Genomic DNA, 25,213 nt, shown 5'->3' with positions numbered 1-25,213 from the left:
AATCTAATTTATACATTCATCGCCCAAAATTAACTAAAACAAACATTTTTTTTTTAAATCGGACCCTCTACATATATAATACATGTATAGAGGGTCTGATTTTTTAAAAAAAAATTTTGTTTTATGTGATTTTGGGCAATGGATAAAATAATTAGATTAGAAATATGTCATAAAAGGGTAATTTAATAAAAAAGAAAAATAAAGTCCCGGGGGTCTATATACTGGGGGTGGGGGGTTTCGGTGGAAGGGGGGGGGGGGTCGATCCTGTCCTCAAGCACCTGTGATTATACCAGGTATAAATTCGGTAAAAGAAATACTGCAACAAGTAATTAAAGAAATCTAGTCAAAAGCCCCACTCTCATCGGGGTTTTTTCAGTCGTGGTTGCCTCATATAAAAACTTTGATTTATTTTCTTGATTCTTTGGTATTTGTTGGTGTGTGTTTTGTTTTGTTCCGTTTTTCAACTTCTTTGATTTTTTTTATCTAGTATATTTCATCTCATGTTGACAAAAAAAAAACCCAAAATGTATATCAAAAAGAGCTTTTTCTGTAAGTACAACTTAAATATCATGGATGAGGTATCAAATCCAGTACATTGTAATAACATTAAAATTACTGCCACAATAATTAAAAATGTGCTAAGCCTCTGGGGGCTATCCCCCCTCCCCCCCCCCCCCCCCCCGATCCCCTGCTTAAAAATATTTTGTCCGTAGCTACGCCACTGAAATATACCTTTATTCTTTTAAAGTATATGACATTTGTGACTACATGTAATTGATAGTTGAAGTATAGAAAATAATTTGCACATATATATGTTAATTTGAGCTCCGTAAAAATAGTACTACATACTTTATAGTACTCGTTAAGAATAGAATATTAAGGAATAAGAGATAACAATAAGGCTCTATTTAAGCTGATTTGTGTCGGGTTGAACTTCCCTGTGGCTAAAAACGTGAAAAGGCAATTTATTTTCATACTTTGGAAAATACATATCTACTTGTGATAGGTCCTGGTTTGATTTAAAGGCAAGGCACCGGAACTATATAATAATGATAATAATAATAGTATGTCAAAACATATTAACAATGTGCATATAATATGTAGTCATAAAAGTAGTTTATACAAATATAAAGATAGTATCATGATTTGTATCAGTATTTCACCGGTCATTTGGAACTATATGTTACATTAAGGGTTTAAAATTCTTAAAAATTAAAACTATTATAACAATTTTAAATAGGTTTCAATGTTATGTAATTCAAAGCCTATATGTAACATATAGAACCCCCCCCCCCCCCAAAAAAAAAAAGAAAGAAAGGAATTTCAAGTACTGCAGTTTCTTCAATATGCGAAGGCATCAATTTTCGTGGATCTAGTAAAATTTTACAGTTACACGAATACGTAAATTCGTGGACAATGATCTATCAGTAAAATATGTTATCAGACCTCATACGATACTGAACATCTGAATTCATGGATTGACTGGACGACGAAATCCACGAAAATTAATTATCAGTGAATATTAGTATTCGTGAAACCATAGCATACTATATGGATGCGAGTGTAACATAAGTTAAATATATACAATAATCAATTTTCAATTATTAATAAAACGCATTTCGGAATGAATATTTTATGAAGGTAAAAATTGTAAATACCCCAAATGGACTCGAACTCACCACATGTACAATTTATTTTCTTTGAAGTAGGTGAAAGAATATTTTGTTTACATTGTTATTGACCGGTAGGTATAGGTAAGAATGGTATATACTCCAGCGTTTAAACTTTGCACGATACAGTTTACTTTCACACCTGATCAATAAATATTAATTCAGTCCATGATACAATGCCTATCGAGTCGAATGACGACGGGGTTTTCAGCCCTTATGACAAGCTGCCTGTCAAATTGAAAACCTTTAACTTTTTAAGAATTTTTGTCTGTTTAAAGTTGAAGATTGTATTGGAGAAATTTTCTGCATTGTGATGGAAAAAGAAATTGCGTTTTGTATTATGCAATAGTCTATAGATAATAAAGTAGAAAACACTATTATAAAAAAGTTTAACAATTTCTGATTTAACCAAATAACTGATATTTTTTTTAACAAATACCAAGTGCTGTAGAGTACTGATTTACATATGGGGAAAAAGATATATGTAGTTGGATTAAGCTTGTTATTCGGAAAGAAAGTACGAAAGGAAATTGAGAGTATTTTATAACTTCTTGTCCAATTTACATATTACAAACAATAGAAGCTTTTACCAGCGAAGGGTTGGGGATTCAAATGTTAAAATACTTGTATTCCTGACTATAATTTTTCTAAAATGTTTAAATGAAATGGTAAATAAATGTGTGCATGGTGCTTCGGGCTTCTACTAATTGAGGAGCATGAATATTAATTAAAAAACCAAAATGAACACAAAACAAGAGGACAATGAATCATAGTGCTCACGACCCAAGTATATTCAACTTTGACCCAAACAAGTTACTGAGTATGAACTTGAGGCTTCATATATGCCTTCTTGATTCCATTGTTTATCTTAACTTCAATTAAAACTTGAAATCCCAAAATATTTTTCGTACCAGTAACCCCCCAAAAAGATTTTTTCTGCATACATCTTGCAGGTACGTTTCATCAGGTTGCTCCCTCCCGTCCGCCCCCCACTTTTTCTCAACATTTTTCTAAAATATTAGTATAGAAAATTGAATTATCATTGAGCCCCCTTACTTTTTTTTCGAGATCTGAAAAATCGAAGTAAAAATAAGGAAATTAACAGTGAAATTAAAATTAAAGTTAAAGGTTTGCCCGTGGAAATTAACACTGAAATAAAAGTTGATGGTTTGCCCGTGGAACTTAACAGTGAAGTTAAAATTAAAGTTACAGGTTTGTCCGTTTTCTATTAATTGTAGCCTCCAAGTTCCACACCCCTAAATATTGTAATTTCCAAGAACTCTGAATTTCCATAAAAACTTCCAAGGACCCTCTTTCTGCACCAATCTTCTTTATAGACTGAGAATACACGATGTATCTAAAAACGCTACAAGTAAATTAAAAAAAAAATGATATGACTTGTCATTTCTTATTGAGAAGATTTAAAAAACCCACCGTGTCCTATTTCTATTATTTGCTAGTAAGATTGTGTGACCTTTGATTGAACAAACTTGACAGGTGTTCACCTAATGATGCTGTGTGCCAAGTTTGGTTGACATTGTTCAGTAGTTTGAGAGAAATGAAAAAGCTTAAACAGACAAAAGGTGATAGCGGCAGCTGAGCTAACAAATTGTATCTTACACTAAACAAGCATTCACTGAGCTTTCATCATAAAGTACACTCTATTGAAAAGTATACATGCCATAAACACAGTTGTACACTGATAATCAAATTTATTACAAACAAATACAACCAAGTACAATACTGGTGGGAAGCAAATTTTCACAGGAGACAAATTAAGTCATAATATGAGTCTGGTACAAATATACAATATTTCAAAATCTCTAAAGATGAAGTATGAATCATGATTCACAAATAAAATAAAATAAATATTGTTCATCATGGTACACAGAAATAGCTATTTCTTGTGAAAATGTTACATTTGGAATGAAAATATATAATACTTCTCAAATGCATGAAAATATGTCTTTTAAGCAGCTAACCAGAAAAAAACTTATTAAAAAAGACCATTCCAATTTATTGAAATTCAACTTAATGTAGTATACATCATCATCTTTCATCAATCATGTCTATATAATTTTCTTACTACATGTGTATCAACAGTTACGGTACATAATTATTCATAACTTAATTTAGAAATATTTTTCATTAAATTGATGCGGAGTGAAATAAATTTAATTTAAAATTCACATAATTAACAAAAAAATTAAAACATTGGAAAAATAGCAAGCTACTTTAAAATGGCGACTGAGTATTTTGACTAACACTTATAATGCCTCAGACATGGAATGTGTAAAAAATATCAACATGGCCAAGGTATTAAACCAACACAAGAACTGTTGCTACAGAGTTTTACTGGAATTTGGAAATACTGTAAAACTTCGTTATCTCGAACTACGTGGGGCTGTTGAAAAACTTCAGGATATCAGAGTATTCGAGATATCGCGGGTAAAATACTTAAAAAATAGGTAGTTGGGACTTAAAAATCACTTCGACATATCCATTGTATATGAGATACATGTGTATTGGTGTTCGAGATATCAAAGTTCAACTGTATTTTTTCTTGGATTTTTGTCCAATTCCAAGTTCCAATAGTGCTCTGTTTTATGAAATTGTCGTCATTCTAATAGCAACCACACAATACACGATCCATTAGAACTCATTGTAAAAGGGAACATAATGCAGAAAAACGGAACAGTAGTTATCAAACATAAAATAATTTAATTAATGAAAAATTAAATCATATTGATTGTGGACAATATTGATTGCTGGAAACTTAAAAATACAACATCACACAGTAATTAAAACACAAATTTGGCAGATAAACTGATGAATGACGAAGAACAACCCCCTCTTAGTTGGCAGTGATTGTTAATCTATTGTCCATGTTATGAAATGAAGACAAAAAGTATTTAATGCACTAAATAAAAAAAACAAGACCAGCTTGTTTTAGGCAATCCTTAAAACTAAAACACTTTTTGTGGGAAAATATGAAGCATAAGGCTAATAAAAGCTGAAAATGTTAAATAATATGAAGCACTGACTTATCATTTTTGTCTGTCTTTAGTCTTACAACATTATTACAATGCAATGATAATATGAAAAGCTATAAAGTTAAAGTCAAGTGGGCTGGGTGGTCATTGCCATTTTTAGACTATATGAATCTCTTAAAGAAGAAGAACTCTGTATAAAGAAATAGAGAACCAGTCAAATTTTAAGGTTAAAAGATTGGGATATAATACTGTAAACATACATGTATTATATTAAGCCTGTACCATATTTGGCAGAAAATGATTTTTCAACAAATTAGCTTGGATCTGAATTTGCGTCTTTCTTAATGTGCAGTTTCTAATACATTTATCAAAGGCATTTAACAATATATTTGAATAAGCAGAAGTCGTTAAAAAGAATACACAGCTAAATGTTATACGTTTACAGAAGTTTATAGCTAAAAAAAATCACTTTAAAACGTTTTAGGTAGATCCTGTGGCTAATTTTTTGACCATCCAGCCTCCTTCACCCATCCCCCCAACATTCTTATTCCTTAATCTAATATGTATTTAACTTAGCTCTGGAAGCTGCTGTAAAATAAACTGAGCAAGATAGTGACAGATTTACAATGCTGTAGCAGTGTTCTACACACAAGGGTGACATGATTTTGACTCGGGTTTGGCACAATATATATAACAAGAAAGACATGGCCACATCTACAACAACTAATGGCACAGCCCAAAAAATTTCTTGGCCTCTGCCCTCAAAATTCCACAACTATTCCATCGAAACTCAAACTCTATGGCTACAGATCAATTGGCAATGTTTACATTGCCTTCATTCATGACATCCTTTCTACAAGCCTTCCATCACTACAGCAATGTCCAAAACATTTCTGGTCATACCCCAAAAAAACGTCTAGACTTGGCTCCCCCCCCCCCCGGCTTACTCCCCCCCCCCAGCTTACTCCACCCCCAGGCTTACTTAGACAACAAATAACAAGAGGATGTCTGTGAGATCTGTGCAAAGCTAAAGACCAAAATCCCCACCTGTTTTTATTCTCCAGAAACGTATCAGATCAATACAATTATAAAAGAAAATCATTTCTAACATTTGATCGACATACAATTTACATACATTTTGTTTACTACATTTATAACATTTTATATAAGGCCCCTTTATTCTAGAATTTTGATAAAAGCCACGGAAACAATTTTATTGAAAAAAATTGATGCAGAAAAAAATCTAATGCCTACAGCATTCCATTACGTTGTGAATATATATCCGAGTAGGTCTTCTTAACCATGATAAAATAAATATCTAAAAAATGTTGTACCTTGTAAAAGTCTCATACAATTATATGGATATAAAATCTAGTTTCTTAAAATCAGCTAATTCATGTCAAAACCTTTTGAATTTCTTTTCTTTAGAGTTTGGTTTAAAATGATTCTATCAAAATGACATCCATAATGTAAGTCAAAATAGCTTAAAGTTTTTGATGGACCACCTTTTTTCTTCCTTTTTTTACATTCATGCACAGGAGCTAGTTTATTGACAGTACGCGTGAGTGTAAATCTCATCAATCTCCAATGCCTGTACTTTTCCTAATTTATACAAAAATGTGTTTCCTTGTCTTCTTTTACAAAGACTCTTGTATATACAAATAGGAATATCTGCACATAATGTAGCAAGTCTCTGCATGTACTTACTACTGTCTAATACATGTACTCTGTACACGTACACATAAAAATTTCACTCACAGATACATGTAAGTGAGTATGGCAACCAGATCTACTTCAGTGCATCTATTTAATATTTACATGTCTTGACTAGTATCCTGTGTTTCCTTATAGCACATATGTCATCAAATACACGATGACCTGAGCACCACTGAGCACGTGCACCAGTTACTTCCTGTTATGACTTCCTCTGGTGTCAACTCTTGAGAACAGACTGAAGATCATCAGGAAGGGAGGTAACAATCACATCCAAGTGTTTCTTCAGTTTGTGAACACTTTCTTCATTTATAGCAATATCATTATTTACAGCAAAAGCCTGGAAGTAAAGATAACGATAAAATCAATCTTACAGTTCATTTACAAGTATTCTGCAAAGATCTGTACATGTACAGCTTAACTACTAGGTTTTTTTTAAATTCAAATTTTCTGCTGATAATGGCTTAAAGTGTGCCCTTAATGCACATGATTTGAATTTTTGCAAATTTTTAAACCATTTCACTATTTGAATGGTAAAAACATATTGATTCAGAACAAAGTTTACATGGACACATTTTTAATCTACCTTTTGATCAGAGTGTAAGAAAATGGAAACACACAGAATTTACCCAATCTAGGATATATATGTACCTGTACCTAATATGTGTGACTTTGTATCTGCAAAATTTATTTTTTTTTTTTTTTTAATCTTCAGTACTTTCCAACCCTTGTGACATTTTGGATTATTTTGGATACAGAATGTAACAACTTACAAGTTTCTCTCGGATTCGCAGAATAAGATCCACTACTTCCACTTCCTCTTTATCCTGAATCCAATCCGCCAGATCCTGTTGTAAACGAACAGTAAATCTACTGGTTCATCAATGAATCACATTTCAAGTCTTTCCAACAGCTCAATCCATTTAAGGAATAAGGAATCATTCTTTGAGTATTATGAGGTGATAATTTTGGTCGGGGCGTGATCAAATCCAATAAAGCCTGAAGGACTTTATGATAGATTTAATCATGCCCAAACCGAAAATATCACCTCATAATATTCAAAGAATGATTCCTTATTACTTATATTTATATAATTTTAAGACATTGTAAGATTAAATATTTAAATATAAATAACCATTACCCACTGGCGCCCCAATTATACGACATTTGAAGTTATGGGTTATATAGTACAATATTGATACATAGTGTTATCACAGGTTAAGATACTAGAAAATGTAAATATATAAAAGTAACTTTGTCATACTAACAGCATTACAAGATATAAATATAACTCAAAGTACTTTGTCAAACTCAGAGCATTATAAAACATAGGTAATCACAGATTACAAAGCTCACCGAGACAAGGCATCACCCTTATGAGACATCACCTTTATGAGACCACCTTTACCATATTATATGAAAATCATACTTTATGATCTAAGATATTCATGGATTCTGTTTTGACACAAAATCATATATCATCTGTTAAAAAATTGTATGATAATCATATGTTCATATGTTTATAAATTCAATAATATAAAATTAATATATATCATATAATACAATAAAATACTGTACTAAACAATGATGATATTGTAACCTATGAAATGACATTGTATTGTGTTAAACCGTATTGTTTTTGATCAAATAATACAACATCATATATATAATACAATATTGTATTATATGATTCAATATCATATTATATAATACATCATAACATTGAAAAATATGATATCATATTGTACAATATAGTATGATATTGTATTGTATGATACTGTATAATATTCGATACATAATATGATATTGTATCATATGATACAATATAATTTGATACAACATTGTATCATATCAAATGATACAATATCATGTGATAAAGTAAAATATTATATAATACAATATAATATTATACATATTGTATCATATGATACAATAATATATCATATAAATCAATATCATATTATACAATATCGTATGATATGATAATATATTATATTACAATATCATATAATACAATTTCACATGATATAATTGTATATTTCAGAAACCAATACATATTATATAATATCATATGATACAATATTATGGATACAGTATAATATTATATAATATTGTATCATAATATACAATACTATATATAACAATTTTATGATACAATATCATATCATAAAATATCAAAAAATATTGATACAATATCATATTGTATCATATAACTTTTTACAATATAACATATGATATTATATTGTATCATATCAAACAATAGTGTTTCATATCATGCAATACTTTATCATATGAATCATGTTATATTATTTAACAACAAACACATCTTTCTATATAGCAGGTTTAAGTGAGGTAGGAGATTTCTTTAGCATCCTTGATAATGGAGATCAGGCTCTGCATCTGAAGCAACCTCTGTGTTTCATTTATAATATAGTTAAATCAACTATGCAAGATATCATCTATAAAACATGTGACCTGTTCCAAAAAACTAAACCTCATCCAGCATCCGTAACCTATGGCTCAGATTCAGCATTCAAGCCCGTCAGGTGCATCAGTATCATAAGGCACATCACCCATGCAAGTTTTTTGAAGTTAGGACCAGTTATAACTAAAATATCATCATCAGAGGGCACCTGCAACAAAAACTATAACCTCCTCCAGCATCCGCAACCTATGGCTCAGATTTAGCATCCATGCCTGTCATGTGCATATGTATCATAAGACACACCATCCATTCAAGTTTGGTGAAGTTAGGACCTGTAATAACTAAGAAATATTTTTTAGCATCCTTGATATTGGAGATCAAACTCTGCATCTGAAGCTTCCTCTGCGATTCATTCATATTACAGTTTAATCAACTATGCAAGTTTGAAATAGTACTATTATCTATGTAACATGTGACCTGTTAAAAAAACCTTATCCAGCATCCAAAACCTATGGCTCAGACTCAGCATTCAAGCCTGTCAGGTGCATCAGTATCATAAAACGCACCATCCATGGAAGTCTGGTGAAGTTAGGACAAGTAATAATTTAGATATCATCATCAGAGGGCACCTTTTTCAAAAACTTTAACCAGCTCTTAAAACCTTAACCTCCTCCAGCATCCAAAACATATGGCTCAAATTCAGCATTCAAGCCTGTCAGGTGCATCAGTATAATAAGATGCACCATCCACACAAGTTTGATGAAGTTTGGACCTGGAGTAGCTAAGATATAATCATTAGAGGGCACCTGCTCAAAAGACTTTAACCAGCTCTAAAAACCTTAACCTCCTCCAGCATCTGAAACCTATGACTCAGATTCAGCATTCCAGTCCATCAGGTGCATCGGTATCATAAGACGCACCACCCATACAAGTTTGGTAAAGTAAGGACCAGTAGTAACTAAGATATAATCATCAGAGGGCACCTGCAACAAAAACTTTAACCAGCTCTTAAAACCTTATCCACCTCCAGGATCCGAAACCTATACCTCAGATTCAGCATTCAAGCCTGTCCGGTGCATCAGTATCATAAGACACACCATTCATGCAAGTTTGGTGAAGTACAGACCAGCAGTAACTTAGATATTGCTATCAAAGGGCACCTGCAACAAAAACTTTAACCTGCTCCAAAAACCTTAACCTCCTTCAGCATCTGAAATTTAAGACCCAGATTCAGCATCCAAGTCTTTCAAGTCCATAAGTAGGTCCAGGTGCATTATCCATGAAAGTTTGGTGAAGATAGGACAAGTAATAGCTTAGATACAGGACCTGCAACAAAAACTTTAACCAGGTCCGGACGCCGACGCCGGGGTATAGCATAAGCTCCCCTTGACTTCGTCTCGGTGAGCTTAAAAGTCTGACTTACAGCATTGAAAGATTTAAATGTAAATAAGAACTATATGAAAGTCTATAATAAGATGTAAGTCTGCCATACTTGCAGTATTATAAGATCTCTAGGTAAGCATGTTAGTACTTACAGCATTACAGAGAGCCTCCAAATGCAGAACCTGCAGTTTTTGGTTGACCTCTGATTGCCGGTGCTGATACCACCCCTCAAAGTTCGGACTCCGGAAGAACCGGCGATAGAGCCCCTCCCAGTCTCCCTTGATCCCAGAGGTCAGCTGAGGACCAGAGCGTTCAAGGGTGCTCAGAAACTCATCAGTGTCAAAGGGGCGAAGACTTGGGGGGCACTGCCAATAAACAGAAGAGTAATTATTTCTATTCGATGCATGGTCCTTTTGTTTTGAAGTGACTGTGTGTTTAACAAATATACAATTAGATCCAAAAATAAAATTACATATGATTTTCCTTGCCATAAACTTTTAATCATAAAAAACCCAATATTTTAGATCTAGATTCCTAATTTCTAATAAAGTACCGATCGCGATGATTTTAATTTCATGCTGCTAGAAAATCAATTTATCAGAATATAAGCTTTGAAACATTTTTGAAAACTAATGATAGTATTCACGATGGGTTTAATTTCGCGAAAAAATGATAAATCACGAACTTAGTGAAATTATAAACATAGTGAATATTTGCCAATCTACAGTATACCGGTATTAGATCTTCTTTTCCAGGAAGAAGAAATAGTTTTAAACAAGTCAAGACATCGCGCACTTTTTAAAAGAATATCAAATACAGTTTTTTTTTAACATACTTTTTTACATGAGTATGATGATGAAATTTTGATGTACTATCTTGGGCATTTACAGACATGTAACAGTTTAGGCCACAAACAATGGGCATACCTTATGTGGAGAAATATTTCTTTGTAGAGGCATCAGACTTCCCATGTAACGTTCCTGAAAAACAGCATTCATGTTATGCAACATCTCTCTTTCTTATAAGTTTATTCTAAAAAATCCATACAATGTTAACTAGAAGCATTACTATACCATTTATCCGGGTTTTTTTCGCCTGTCACACAATTTGCAAAAATGGGGAAAATCAGTAACATTTTTAATTTGCGTCAGTCATATTTTGCAATTTAAAAAGTTTGTTATAGAAAATGATACAGGATATAATTTCTGCATATTCAATTATTTGCGATTTAAAAGAGATCGCGAAAAAAGCGAAAATTAGATCATCACGAAAACTACCGGATACATGGTGTATGATTTCCAATATCACATCCTTAAATATATTCTGTGTTCATTAAATTCAATAATCAACAAACAAAGGAACAAAATGAATACCAATGGTATCATAAAGCTTTGCGTCAACTCAAGGAAGTACCGCCGAAGAATTGCATTCTGGGCTTCCACTGGTCGTTTCGCTTGCATTCCCTGAAAAAAATTTTAAAACTCTTCACATTCTACATACAATATGCATATATTAGTTCAACTATTAAATTAAGTTCATAGTTATATACATTTTGTATTTCAATATATTTCAAAATCAAATTTTAGGTTTCAAAGCAAATACGCTTGCATACTGTCAACATATTTTATTTTTAATACGAAGATTACAGCATAAAAATATCTAATTCATGACAAAATTCATTGGCAAGAATTACATAACTTTAACAAAATCTCTCCTAAGACATATCCTTGGTTTTTAACTGACCTTGATGATTCGTTTGAGTATTCCTTTATCCTTGGCCAGGAACTGTTTGTACCTTGTGTAAACCCCTGTGCCAATAAAGCAATGGCATGTTATTGTCATTATAAAGGCTGGACATGGAAATACCTTAATACACAGATCAGTCATTATCTTTTTTAAATATTGGGCTTGAACTTACAGTATACTGTAGATCAAGGAATCTTATATTAAGTATAAACATGATTTTATTACCATATCTAAATCAATCTATTAATCAAATATCTCAAACAACTTATATTATCAAATATTGTGAAATAACGTGGTAATATGTTTAATTAAAGACAGAAATTGCAAGTACTTTTGCAATGACATCCTCATTTTCAAACTCCAGCTTCCATTTATTATATGTACACAGTATTTTATATGCATGGACAGAGAAAATTCATGGTGTATTAAAAGTAAAGTTAGTCTTACATAAAATTTATAACATATCGTGTACAGTAGAAGATTTATGTATTATGTTCACATGCATTTAATACAATTCATGAATCATCTTTATATACATTCTAATATTGTTCTGCTGAAACTGAACATGAACTGAGAAAAACAGTGTACAAGAAAGTTACGTTAATTTCTTACGATATTTTTTTCAATTAAATTTATAAAATAGTTATATCTATAAATACTTTTATCTAATCTACAGGACTGGTTATTCTTTAATCATTGACATTTTTAATTTATTATTATTTGTAGTTTTGTACTTGTTTTAATCTACTAATAATTTATACTAATGCTTAGTACAAACTGATCTTAATTTACGAGTGTTTTGACTTTGAACCTGTTTTGACCTACTTAATTTACAATTGCTTTGTATCTGTTTTAATCTACTTTATATCGAAAAGTCTTGTACCTGTTCTGACCTACATGTACTTCCTGTTTTGACCTACTTAATTTACTAAAGCTGTGTACCTGGTTTGACGATACAATTGACCTACTTAATTAGAGCTGTGTACCTGGTTTGACCTACTTAATCTACTAGTGCTTTGTACCTGGTTTGGCATCCAGGGTCTTCATGCTGCTGACTTTCTTTAGTTTATTAAATCCTTTAGGCACTGTAACAGCGAGACAAGACAATTCAGCAGGTTATGCACACAGGCAAGGGAGTGTGACAGAGCTTAGCATGGCTGCAGGTAAATGTTGTACTCAGGGAGTGTTTATTATTTATCTAAGGAAAGTCAAATACAGTCAAACCTCTTCATTTCCTTATAACAACTGGACAAAGCAAAACTTCAACATCAGAGGATTTGAGGTTGAAGTAAATAAAGAACAGCAATTGGGACTTTTCTGCTTTACTATATTTGAGATATCTGAGATACTGATGTTCAATATACTGAGGTTTGACTGTATTATACATGGCTACACATGTTATAAACACCTAGCAAACATACATCTGGTACACTTCAGTGAATCATAACAGGTGTGGACTAATGTGAAATGAAATATATTGGATCTATTAATAGACAAATAGATTCATTTAAATTCTATGATATTGTGATAGTACAAGTGCAAGGGGTAGTTGTGCTTTGTCTGTATTTTTACCTTGAGTCATCATCTCTCCTATCCTTATAATGTGAGGCCAGTGCTGTAATGTTTTGGCAAAAAATGGATTGGTAACCCCCAATATAACTGAAGGTCTGAAAAAGTAGAAATAAATGTAAGAAACAAGCCATTAACATTCATTGTTTGATTACAAAATATTTAATTACAATTTACATGTAACAAGCAGTGTAGTTTCAAAACTAAAAACAATTTAAAATGGAATTAAACCCATGAACATACGGAGCCTGGGTTTTTGTTGTGTACTCTTTAAATTCGCTGTCGTGAATTGTGAAGTATGGCCGGTAGTCTGAGCAATACTTCTGTGGTCCAATCAAACTACAAAATACAACCAGGAAATATAATAAGGAAATCTAATGGTTCTGACATCAGAATACATGTATCAGAATTAAAGTGAAGGTCATTGCTGTGTTTGTAGCTGACCTTATTAAGGCTTGGACTGCTGCTGAGGTCACTGATGGAGATGCTGCCATGACAACCAAAGGCTGAAAACAAAACAAATATTGGCATGAATATCATGAAACATTTGTACTATCAATATTTATCTAATACATGTATTACTATCTCTATTCTAGATTTATGAAGGTTTCACATTGGTTCAAACATTCTTCTGATTTGAATTTTTTCAATTACAGCGAATTACAGAATACCGGTAGAGTTTTCAATAGCTTGTTGGATTGCTCAATAGGGTATTCAATTTGGTCAGCAAGGTATCACATTAGGTTTAAATCTAGGTCATGTGATTACTCAGATATGACAGCGATAAAGTGAGTTAATCTAGTAAACATTGCATTTGCACATTTTGGCCTTTTTTGTTTCTCCCTGTTATCCTACATTACTGCTATAAAAGTCTGAACTAATTTAAAAGCAGTCACAGCATAAAAATACTCTTAGTGCTGTATGTTGCACCAGGAAAAGGGGAACCAAAATGTCTAATGATTTTTTGCAGGAAAAAAAATATCTCCGTAATTCTTAAGGTTATGCTTTTCTCTTTTGTTTCTTTCTTCAGAAATGTCTTTTGAATTACATTTTTTGAAAAACAAAATTCTTACTTCAAGCAGAATTGATGCTCTATAGAATCCAGTGCTGTCCAGGTGAACATTCTTTTTAAAAGTCTATGAATAGAATAGCTAACAATAGGAGAGAGTGTTCTAGAGGTTTTCTTTGTGCCAAATGAATTGGTTGAGTGCAAAATAACAATCTACACTTGGGTAACCACAGGACCTTGATTTAAACCTGATGTGATACCTTGCTGACCAAATTGAATACCCTATTGAGCAATCCAACAAGCTATTGAAAACTCTACCAGTATTTTGTAATTCGCTGTAAGAATTTTTTGTTTTACTTCTTTTCAAGACTTGTTGACATTACAAGAGTTTTATCTTTGATTGTGATAAAACCATTATCAGAAGACAACCTTGTCTATGTGAACTCCCTTACATTTATTTTCAATCATGGGTTTGACTTCCCTCACCTATATAAAGTTACAATTAGAAAACAGTCTGTTTTTTTGTGAACCCTGTTACATATTTTCAAATCATGAGTGAATGAATAAGGTGATGGGTTTATAATTGTAGGAATGAATGTGTTCAATACATGTATATGTTAAACAACAAATTAACTTGCAATTATAATTACATGACAAAAGTCAAGTTTATTATTTAATATCCAATTACCCTTGTCTTGTATACAAAAAATATAATAATATATCACTGTGTAAACTGGTAAATAATACTATATACTACCGTATTTTCCCGAAGACTCGTTGATGCGGACAACTCGTCGAATTGCTCATTTTTGGCCAAAATATTAACAAAATCCTACGATACGTCGATTCAGACCATACGTCGATCTTATCACTTCACAATGGCGTATAAAACTGCAGTTACATTACCAGTGTATGATGCCACGATGTCCCTGATATTGCTACCAATTATTATCAATGATTAAAAGTTTAACAATTACGCTTTTTACTTATGCATCATATTTTCAAATACCGGTGTCATATATATTTTGAACCCCGCGATATATTGAACCCGGGTTCAAAATATCGCTGCGATATATTGAACCCCCCCATAAAATATTGAACCCAGGTTCAATATTTTATGGCCGCGATATTTTGAACCCCCCTCTATTTTTCATTGCTTTTGGAGAGGGGGTTCAAAATATTATGGCTGCGATATTTTGAACCCCCTACCTTTTTCCAATTCCCATTGGATAGGGGGTTCAAAATATCATGGCCGCGATATTTTGAACCCCCCTTTTTTTTTTCATTGCTATTGGAGAGGGGGTTCAAAATATTATGGCCGCGATATTTTGAAACCCCCTCTATTTTTCCAATTCCCATTGGAGAGAGGGTTCAAAATATTATGGCCGCGATATTTCGAACCCCCCTCTATTTTTCATTGCTATTGGAGAGGGGGTTCAAAATATTATGGCTGCGATATATTGAACCCCCTACCTTTTTCCAATTCCCATTGGATAGGGGGTTCAAAATATTATGGCCGCGATATTTTGAACCCCCCTTTTTTTTTTCATTGCTATTGGAGAGAGGGTTCAAAATATTATGGCCGCGATATTTTGAACCCCCCTCTATTTTTCCAATTCCCATTGGAGAGGGGGTTCAAAATATTATGGCCGCGATATTTCGAACCCCCCTCTATTTTTCATTGCTATTGGAGAGGGGGTTCAAAATATTATGGCTGCGATATATTGAACCCCCTACCTTTTTCCAATTCCCATTGGATAGGGGGTTCAAAATATTATGGCCGCGATATTTTGAAACCCCCTCTATTTTTCATTGCTATTGGAGAGGGGGTTCAAAATATTATGGCCACAATATTTTGAACCCCCCTCTATTTTTCCAATTCCCATTGGAGAGGGGGTTCAAAATATTATGGCCGCGATATTTCGAACCCCCCTCTATTTTTCATTGCTATTGGAGAGGGGGTTCAAAATATTATGGCTGCGATATATTGAACCCCCTACCTTTTTCCAATTCCCATTGGATAGGGGGTTCAAAATATTATGGCCGCGATATTTTGAAACCCCCTCTATTTTTCATTGCTATTGGAGAGGGGGTTCAAAATATTATGGCCACAATATTTTGAACCCCCCTCTATTTTTCCAATTCCTATTGGAGAGGGGGTTCAAAATATTATGGCCGCGATATTTTGAACCCCCCTCTATTTTTCATTGCTTTTGGAGAGGGGGTTCAAAATATTATGGCTGCGATATATTGAACCCCCTACCTATTTTCAATTCCCATTGGAGAGGGGTTCAAAATATTATGGCTGCGATATTTTGAACCCCCTACCTTTTTCCAATTCCCATTGGAGAGGGGGTCCAAAATATTATGGCCGCGATATTTTGAACCCCCTACCGTTTCCGATTCCCATTGGATAGGGGGTTCAAAATATTATGGCTGCGATATTTTGAACCCCCCTCTATTTTTCATTGCTTTTGGAGAGGGGTTCAAAATATTCTTGCCGCGATATTTTGAATCCCCTCTATTTTTCATTGATTTTGGAGAGGGGGTTCAAAATGTAATGGCTGCGATATACATGTATTGAACCCCCTACCTATTTCCAATTCCTATATATATCGCAGCCATAATATTTTGAACCCCCTCTCCAAAGGGAATATTTGAACCCCTTCTCCAATAGCAATGAAAAATTAAGGGGGGTTCATATAATCGCGGCCATAATATTTTGAACCCCCTCTCCAATAGCAATAAAAAATGGAGGGGGGTTCAAAATATCGCAGCCATAATTTATATTTTGAACCCCCTCTCCAAAGGAAATTGGAAACAGTAGGGGGTTCAATATATCGCAGCCATAATATTTTGAACCCCCTCTCCAAAGGAAATTGGAAACAGTAGGGGGTTCAATATATCGCAGCCATAATATTTTGAACCCCCTCTCCAAAGGAAATTGGAAACATGAGGGGGTTCAATATATCGCAGCCATAATATTTTGAACCCCTTCTCCAATAGCAATAAAAAATGGAGAGGGGTTCAAAATATCGCAGCCATAATATTTTGAATCCCCTCTCCGATGGAAATAGGTAGGGGGGTCAATATATCGCGGCCATAATATTTTGAACGCCCTCTCCAATAAGAATTGGAAATAGGTAGGGGGTTCAATATATCGCGGCCATAATATTTTGAACCCCCTCTCCAAAGGAAATTGGAAACAGTAGGGGGTTCAATATATCGCAGCCATAATATTTTGAACCCCCTCTACAAAGGAAATTGGAAACAGTAGGGGGTTCAGTATATCGCAGCCATAATATTTTGAACCCCCTCTCCAAAGGAAATTGGAAACAGTAGGGGGTTCAATATATCGCAGCCATTATATTTTTAACCCCCTCTCCAATAGCAATAAAAAATGGAGGGGGGTTCAAAATATCGCAGCCATAATATTTTGAACCCCCTCCCCAAAGGGAATTGGAAATAGGTAGGGGGTTCAATATATCGCAGCCATAATATTTTGAACCCCCTCTCCAAAGGAAATTGGAAACAGTAGGGGGTTCAATATATATCGCAGCCATAATATTTGAACCCCCTCTCCAAAGGAAATTGGAAACATGAGGGGGTGCAATATATTGCAGCCATAATATTTTGAACCCCCTCTCCAATAGCAATAAAAAATGGAGGGGGGTTCAAAATATCGCAGCCATAATATTTTGAACCCCCTCTCCGATGGAAATTGGAAATAGGTAGGGGGTTCAATATATCGCAGCCGTAATATTTTGAACCCCCTCTCCAAAAGGAATTGGAAACAATAATATTTTGAACCCCCTCTCCAATAGCAAAAAAAAATGGAGGGAGATTCAAAATATTGCAGCCATAATATTTTGAACCCCCTCTCCGATGGAAATTGGAAATAGGTAGAGGGTTCAATATATCGCGGCCATAATATTTTGAACCCCCTCTTCAAAGGGAATATTTGAACCCCTTCTCCAATAGCAATGAAAAATTGAGGGGGGTTCAAATTATCACGGCCATAATATTTTGAACCCCCTCTCCAAAGGAAATTGGAAACAGTAGGGGGTTCAATATATCGCAGCCATAATATTTTTAACCCCCTCTCCAATAGCAATAAAAAATGGAGGGGGGTTCAAAATATCGCAGCCATAATATTTTGAACCCCCTCCCCAAAGGGAATTGGAAATAGGTAGGGGTTTAAATATATCGCAGCCATAATATTTTGAACCCCCTCTCCAAAGGAAATTGGAAACAGTAGGGGGTTCAATATATCGCGACCATAATATTTTGAACCCCCTCACCAAGAGCAATGAAAATTCGAGAGGGTTTCAAAATATCGCGACCATAATATTTTGAACCCGGGGTTCAATATTTTATGGGGGGGTTCAATATATCGCAGCGATATTTTGAACCCGGGTTCATAATATCGCATAATATATTGAACCCGGGTTCAATATTTCGCGGTATCAAAATATTATATGACACCGGCAACATCTACAAAGTCGCTTGCATTTTAAACAATTCCCGATATCGCGTGTTATGCAAAACTAAACTTACTTTGTCAGAAATATTTTATTCCCAAGCATTAAAATAATTATCCACTCTGACTATCGCCAGTGTATTTGCCATTACGTAACCAGCCACCTGTTGACTCGGCGCGTGGTCAATGTTTGTTTAACAATTTCCGGTGTCATGGGCATGCACCTGTCTCGTGTCGGACTTCAAAGGGGGATCTCAATTGCAGAAAGCTTAGCTATATGATTTGATGAAACTTGTTTACTTTGTATCCAGTAATGCAGTTACACGCTATTGTTTTACATAGACACTGTTAGAAATAGATCGATCATTTGTACGACTTGATAATGACGATATACGACATACATACGTTTCCAAAAAAAAATTACCTAACAATAATCAAAGAATTGGACAATAATTATTCAGTGAACTATAGCCACTCTTATAACGGTACTCTTTATATACACAAGGAGTGAAATTGCCGTAAAGATCTCAGCCTTAGGGCAAGATTATTACCACAACCGGTGTCAGCCTGTTGTAAACAGTAGTAATTGCCGATTACGTATTTTAAGATTGAATTTGACCATAAAATATTTCTGATTTATACTTTCCACTAACAACTCTTTACTAATAAAATAATTAAATTTAAAAAACATCCCCCGGACCTACTGCAATATTTTCTTCCATTCAAATTTGGTTTCAATTTTACTGCGCAATGTTATCTTCCTACTAGTGATACATAGAACCATGTGACGATGTGTTTATAAAAACGGAAAGGTAAAACTTTTAATTGATTAAAGACAATGTAACATTTTTTAATAACTGTTGTTATTATTATGTACTTAAGTGTTAACAGATGAGTGAAATGATAACTATTAAAGATGAACAGTGAATTCAACAACGTAATTTTCAATCACACAGCTAATTCAAGATGATTAAAACCAAGATTTTAAATGCTATTTTTAACAATTTTCTGACCTCGAGCCTACGACAAGTCGAACAAGACGATAAGTCGAGTGCTCTGCTTCAGAGAAAAAAAATACCAACTAATCGTCGGGAAAATACGGTATATTCTATAATTATGTTATAACACCACTTCTTGAATTGACTTTGCCTGTTGCCTAATCCATTTGATTACTCAATCAAATATGTTTAAATCATGAGCTTTAACTGACCTCTCCTGTAAGCACCAGCTCCCACAACATCTGAATGTGGGGAAGAATGGTCTGAAAGGAGCTGTAAAACAAGTTGTCACAGCATCAGTCTTCAATTATGGTACATGTATTTGAAACTTCATAGTCTATAGTCTTAAATTATGGTATTTAAAACTTCACATAGTCTTAAATTATGGTATTTAGAAATGCACATAGTCTTAAATTATGGTATTTAAAACTTCACACAGTCTTAAATTATGGTATTTAAAACTTCACACAGTCTTAAATTATGGTATTTAAAACTTCACACAGTCTTAAATTATGGTATTTAGAAATGCACATAGTCTTAAATTATGGTATTTAAAACTTCACACAGTCTTAAATTATGGTATTTAGAAATGCACATAGTCTTAAATCATGGTATTTAAAACTTCACACAGTCTTAAATTATGGTATTTAAAACTTCACACAGTCTTAAATTATGGTATTTAAAACTTCACACAGTCTTAAATTATGGTATTTAGAAATGCACATAGTCTTAAATTATGGTATTTAAAACTTCACACAGTCTTAAATTATGGTATTTAGAAATGCACATAGTCTTAAATTATGGTTTTTAGAACTGCACATAGTCTTAAATTATGGTATTTAAAACTTCACACAGTCTTAAATTATGGTATTTAGAAATGCACATAGTCTTAAATTATGGTATTTAGAAATGCACTAAATGAAATGTCTTATCTAGATGTATACATAAGCAATAAATTATACCCAAAAAAATCTTCATATATCTCAATTGTTTGACTGATATTAAAGACGTTCTCAATACACTGGAGGAAAAAATGTGTCGTTATTTAATCTATATTTTCATGATGAATTTTTATCTTGATGGAATTTGAACTATGAATTACCTGAAGATGTCAATTTCATAGAGAGAAGGCAAGATGGATGGGGCTGGAAGAACAGGCTGGAAGAGAGAACCAATCCACCATAAATACAGGTGTATGTAGATTGATATGAATAGCTCTATACAAAACCTATACATGTATATTCATGCAAGACTATGCCAAATAAACTCAAAAAAATCATGCAGAAAATCAATATACAAAACTTACTACAGCAGATTGAAGAAATATGATAAAGTTTGCATATTTGTATATTTTATCTATACCCCTCTGTGAATAATACTGTGGGTAGTAGTAACTTACTGATGGGGTGGTTTTGATTGGTACCCTGTCTAGAAGCTTGTCTGACCGCGAGGGGATCCGGACCTGTGTACACAACATCATAAACTCACAACAGCGAGACTTACATCAGACGCATACAACATGAAGGATAGAGTAAACAAGTATAAAGAAATTTTTAAGAACATAATTTATTTTGGTTTAATATAAAAAGCAGAGTAATTGCCACAACCAAATTCAACTTTAAAAAGCAAAGAAGGGAAATTGTCATAAATAAATAAATTGAACTAAGGCCTGTATGATTTAATGCTGTATATATATCTAAATATAGTAAATCATAAAGATCCGAGCTGAATGCAATGTGCTTTAATTTCACATCACAACATTACGAGTATGCATGAACTGTTTTTACCAAGTTGCTTAAAAATAATTAAACCTCTCTTGACAACAAAAACTTTCAAACAAATCCCTTTTCAGTAAATCTGATAGAAATTTGAAATTTTTTTGTAGGCTTCTAGAATCTAATGAAAAAATTTAAAAAATGCAAAAATAGTTCATGGCAAATTATGTCTTCATATAACAACTGCATTTCCAATTACACAAAATGTCAGATGTCAGTCTAAATCAAACATCAACACATGCAGATATTTCACAAACCTGTAAGACTGTTCCAAATATGGGCAGACTGACAGTGTCTCCACCTAGCGGACACTGCCATTGGTCAATGTCATGACAGGCTGCAACAAGAGATGTTTCATTGAATTTGCTAATGACTAAAGAAATCATGAAAAACTTTCAAAAAATTAGTTGTTGGAATTAAGATTGAAGTACAAAATATTTCATTCCTCAAATCTGATTCTTAAAATCTTTTTGTTGTATGAAAAAATTAGCTTATCAATTATCCTTAATGATATGGTTTAAAACGACCATTACCTGCTTCCAGACTTGGCTCTCCGTTATCAAAGTACTCTGGGGCAATAATACTGACCAACTGGTTAAACAAAGCTATAAATGGGAGCCTGGAAACCAGCACCACTGACTGCAACAAATAAAATCCAACTGTTAGAATACAGAGAGAGAGAGAGAGAGAGAGAGAGAGAGAGAGAGAGAGAGAGAGAGAGAGAGAGAGAGAGAGAGAGAGAGAGAGAGAGAGAGAGGAGAGAGAGAGAGAGAGAGAGAGAGAGAGATTACAAGCAGGATTGAAATAAAAAAATTTGTACCTTCTGGAAGTATCCTCTTTTGATGCTTTTGTCTTTTGTTTGGCGGAAATACACAAAACCGTACAAATAACCATTGTCTGCCTAAAATAAACAATTACACATGCACTGGTAACAAAGCTTTATATTTGTGTTTTAGCAGGAACATATATACATCCCCGGTTTTAGGGTTAAAAGACATGATATTTTTTTTCCCTCACTTCACTGACTACTGAAAATGTTTCATACTAAATTATATTTTCATCATTTTTTCCTTCAATTATATTTAATAGAATAAACTATATGTTTTTTTACTTAAAATAATACTTGAGCTTAGATTACTCTTTATTATTATTTGCATGTATACATAAGGCAAGCATTTAAATCTTTCAATTTAGTTGTACACGAAGTAATACATGCATCCCAATACTGTTTTTATTTTTGTAATTTTTTTTCCCACAATAGTGAAACACAGACACAGTTCAATTATGACATCAGACCTGTAGTTGGTGAGGGTAGTCTTTCTGGATCGCTGACTTTGGAAAATGTCTCCGGCCCGGACTCTGACGAATCCGGAAATGGAACTGTGTGTCTCCCATACATCCTGATTATAACAAAGTAGATCTTATTTATCTGTATACATACATGTATAACACAACACTCTGAATATAAAGTAAAATTTTAACAATTTCAATGATTTTACAACTGGTAAAAAATCAGTAAGGCACTCTTACCTGAATTGGAATCAGGGAAAGACAAATAGCAAATGTTTGTTTTCTGTTTAAAGAAACAAAATTATGTAAATCAACAAGGACATCCTCATGAGGTTAATGAAAACAAAAATTGATAGAAATTTGTTGCATAATTTGTTTGCAAGCTATAAGTATATGAAAAAATATCTATTATTGTCACCAAATTACTGTCTGAGTATATAAAGCAAATGATTTCAAACTATGTGTCCCCTTCAATACTCATTTTAATATTTTTTTAAACTCTTGACAGAAGCATAATAATAAGTGCAATGATATTGGTTACTGAGAATGACATATTTATACTTATATTTACTTAAATATAGATTACACTACCAGATTGTACATGTTGTACAGTATAATATGTATTCATTACCTCCACATCTGTTAGCTTAACATGGCCTGGATAAATCAGCTGAAAAGATTAAATCAATAATATAAGAACATATGCTGCAATCTTTTCATAGACACTTAATAAAAGCTACCGTAATTATGGATCTAATTCGGTGTACATTATGAGTGTGACTCAAAATATTAGTGGGTAGTTTGTGGTGCTAGTAAATCTAATCAAATTGTAGTCTCAAAGTATTTCCACACTTTTGATGTTCAAAAATGTTTATCTGTTAAACTTTAAGTAAATCAGGCGAAATCTTTTTTCAAATAATAACAAGTACCAGTAGATTACACCGATTTTTTAATTTAAAAAATATACAGTGAAGATGCCAATTCTTTGTCACTTCTGAATCTTATGTTAATACTTTGCAATTAATATCTTAAAATACTATATATGTATTAAAAGGACAATTTTAAGCTATTAAACAGTCATTTCTTTTTTCAAAATGAATAACAGGGAATAAAATTTAAATCAACAAGGCCTGGGTTTCCCCACTTTCGAATCATTTTCTCCAAATTTCGGATCATGTGACTCCATGGTCTCTGTATAAATGTGCGGGAATGATTTTGGAACACAACTTTGATTAATTTGAAGCATTGAAAAAATAATGCTGCTTAGAAAAAATATTTACAACTGCTGATACAAGAGTAATAGGGACCAATTTCTAAATTGCTCTGTAAATGTTGATCTTCAAATATTCTTTTTATTATCAACATGATTAAGAACTGAGAGCCCTTAGTTTAATGTATTTTAAAGTTTTTTTCTGCTTCAGTTTAAACAATAAGACTTGAAACACATTAAAGTGACCCGTAAATAGAGACATGCTGGAATTGGCAACTTAACTGTACAAATGAAATATCTGACTAAGATGTTATTCTGATTGATTTGAGCTAAATAAAATTGAAACTTCCCTAAACCAAATAAGTCTTAAAATTTCCATGAACTTGGGATGATTTGGGGTAAATCATATTGATACACAAGACGAAAATCAAAATCTAGTTCGTAAGTACTTTTCCCCATTGAATGAATCTACATGGTCTATTACATTTACAAACAATCTGTTGATTGAACAATACGTCATATTTTTCACATCAAGAAATCGAAATTTCATTTATACATCCACTTCCACATACAAACAAAATCTTCAGATATGTCAAAATATATAAAAGAATATTTTACGAAATACAAACATTAAAAAAGAACTAGGTGAACACCATTGCCAGGATTTAAAAATAAAATGTCAACAAAGACAATCAGCTGATCCGGTTTTATACCTCCATTGCCTGACCCAGCTCCAAATCGAATGTGACAACACACGCACAATGGATCCAATTGGAGAACCTGTCCCAAGGAAGGACCGTGGGGGAGGTAGGAGTCTCCTCATGGGGCACGGAAACCCTCCTCTCTAGCCCGTCTCCTTCTACAGCTGCCATTTTTAATCCAATGACCTTGACCTCTTTTGTTGATGTTTTTAGGTCAAACTTTATTTACAAGATAGTTTTATGAATACTGT

General features: G+C 33.2%; 1 protein-coding gene across 3 annotated transcripts; it reads right to left on the bottom strand.

Moving 5' to 3' along the window:
- Positions 1 to 5,612: 5,612 nt before the first annotated feature.
- On the bottom strand, positions 5,613 to 25,157 carry LOC105331738 (protein DENND6A). Of its 3 annotated transcripts, XM_011434059.4 has the most exons (20): positions 24,975 to 25,156; positions 23,683 to 23,721; positions 23,292 to 23,334; positions 23,058 to 23,161; positions 22,582 to 22,662; positions 22,295 to 22,400; positions 22,019 to 22,098; positions 21,386 to 21,448; positions 21,089 to 21,144; positions 20,199 to 20,259; positions 13,944 to 14,005; positions 13,743 to 13,838; positions 13,503 to 13,597; positions 12,953 to 13,015; positions 11,928 to 11,992; positions 11,558 to 11,647; positions 11,111 to 11,164; positions 10,337 to 10,549; positions 7,150 to 7,224; positions 5,613 to 6,716 (listed from the first exon to the last, which is right to left on the bottom strand). In XM_011434059.4, exons 1-20 carry the CDS (start codon positions 25,131 to 25,133, stop codon positions 6,597 to 6,599), a joined length of 1,725 nt encoding a protein of 574 aa, XP_011432361.2. In that variant the 5' UTR covers positions 25,134 to 25,156; the 3' UTR covers positions 5,613 to 6,596. The 3 variants fall into 3 exon arrangements, with proteins under 3 accessions (XP_011432361.2, XP_019924252.2, XP_011432362.2); XM_020068693.3 differs by lacking the exon at positions 12,953 to 13,015 and having other exon boundaries at positions 24,975 to 25,157; XM_011434060.4 differs by lacking the exon at positions 21,386 to 21,448 and having other exon boundaries at positions 24,975 to 25,157.
- Positions 25,158 to 25,213: the final 56 nt, after the last annotated feature.

Source organism: Magallana gigas, chromosome 4, assembly GCF_963853765.1.
Source record: "Magallana gigas chromosome 4, xbMagGiga1.1, whole genome shotgun sequence".
NCBI lineage: Eukaryota > Metazoa > Mollusca > Bivalvia > Ostreida > Ostreidae > Magallana > Magallana gigas.
Note: the sequence above shows the minus strand (reverse complement) of the source record. Positions and strands in the feature narration are given on the sequence as shown.

Coding starts and splice junctions, on each gene's coding strand:
- LOC105331738 (XM_011434059.4), bottom strand. CDS start 25,133: ATGGCAGCTGTAGAAGGAGACGGGCTAGAGAGGAGGGTTTCCGTGCCC. Junction 21,449..22,018: donor TATTTGGAACAGTCTTACAG/GTTTGTGAAATA, acceptor TTGTGTACACAG/GTCCGGATCCCCTCGCGGTC. Junction 13,839..13,943: donor GCAGTCCAAGCCTTAATAAG/GTCAGCTACAAA, acceptor TGTATTTTGTAG/TTTGATTGGACCACAGAAGT.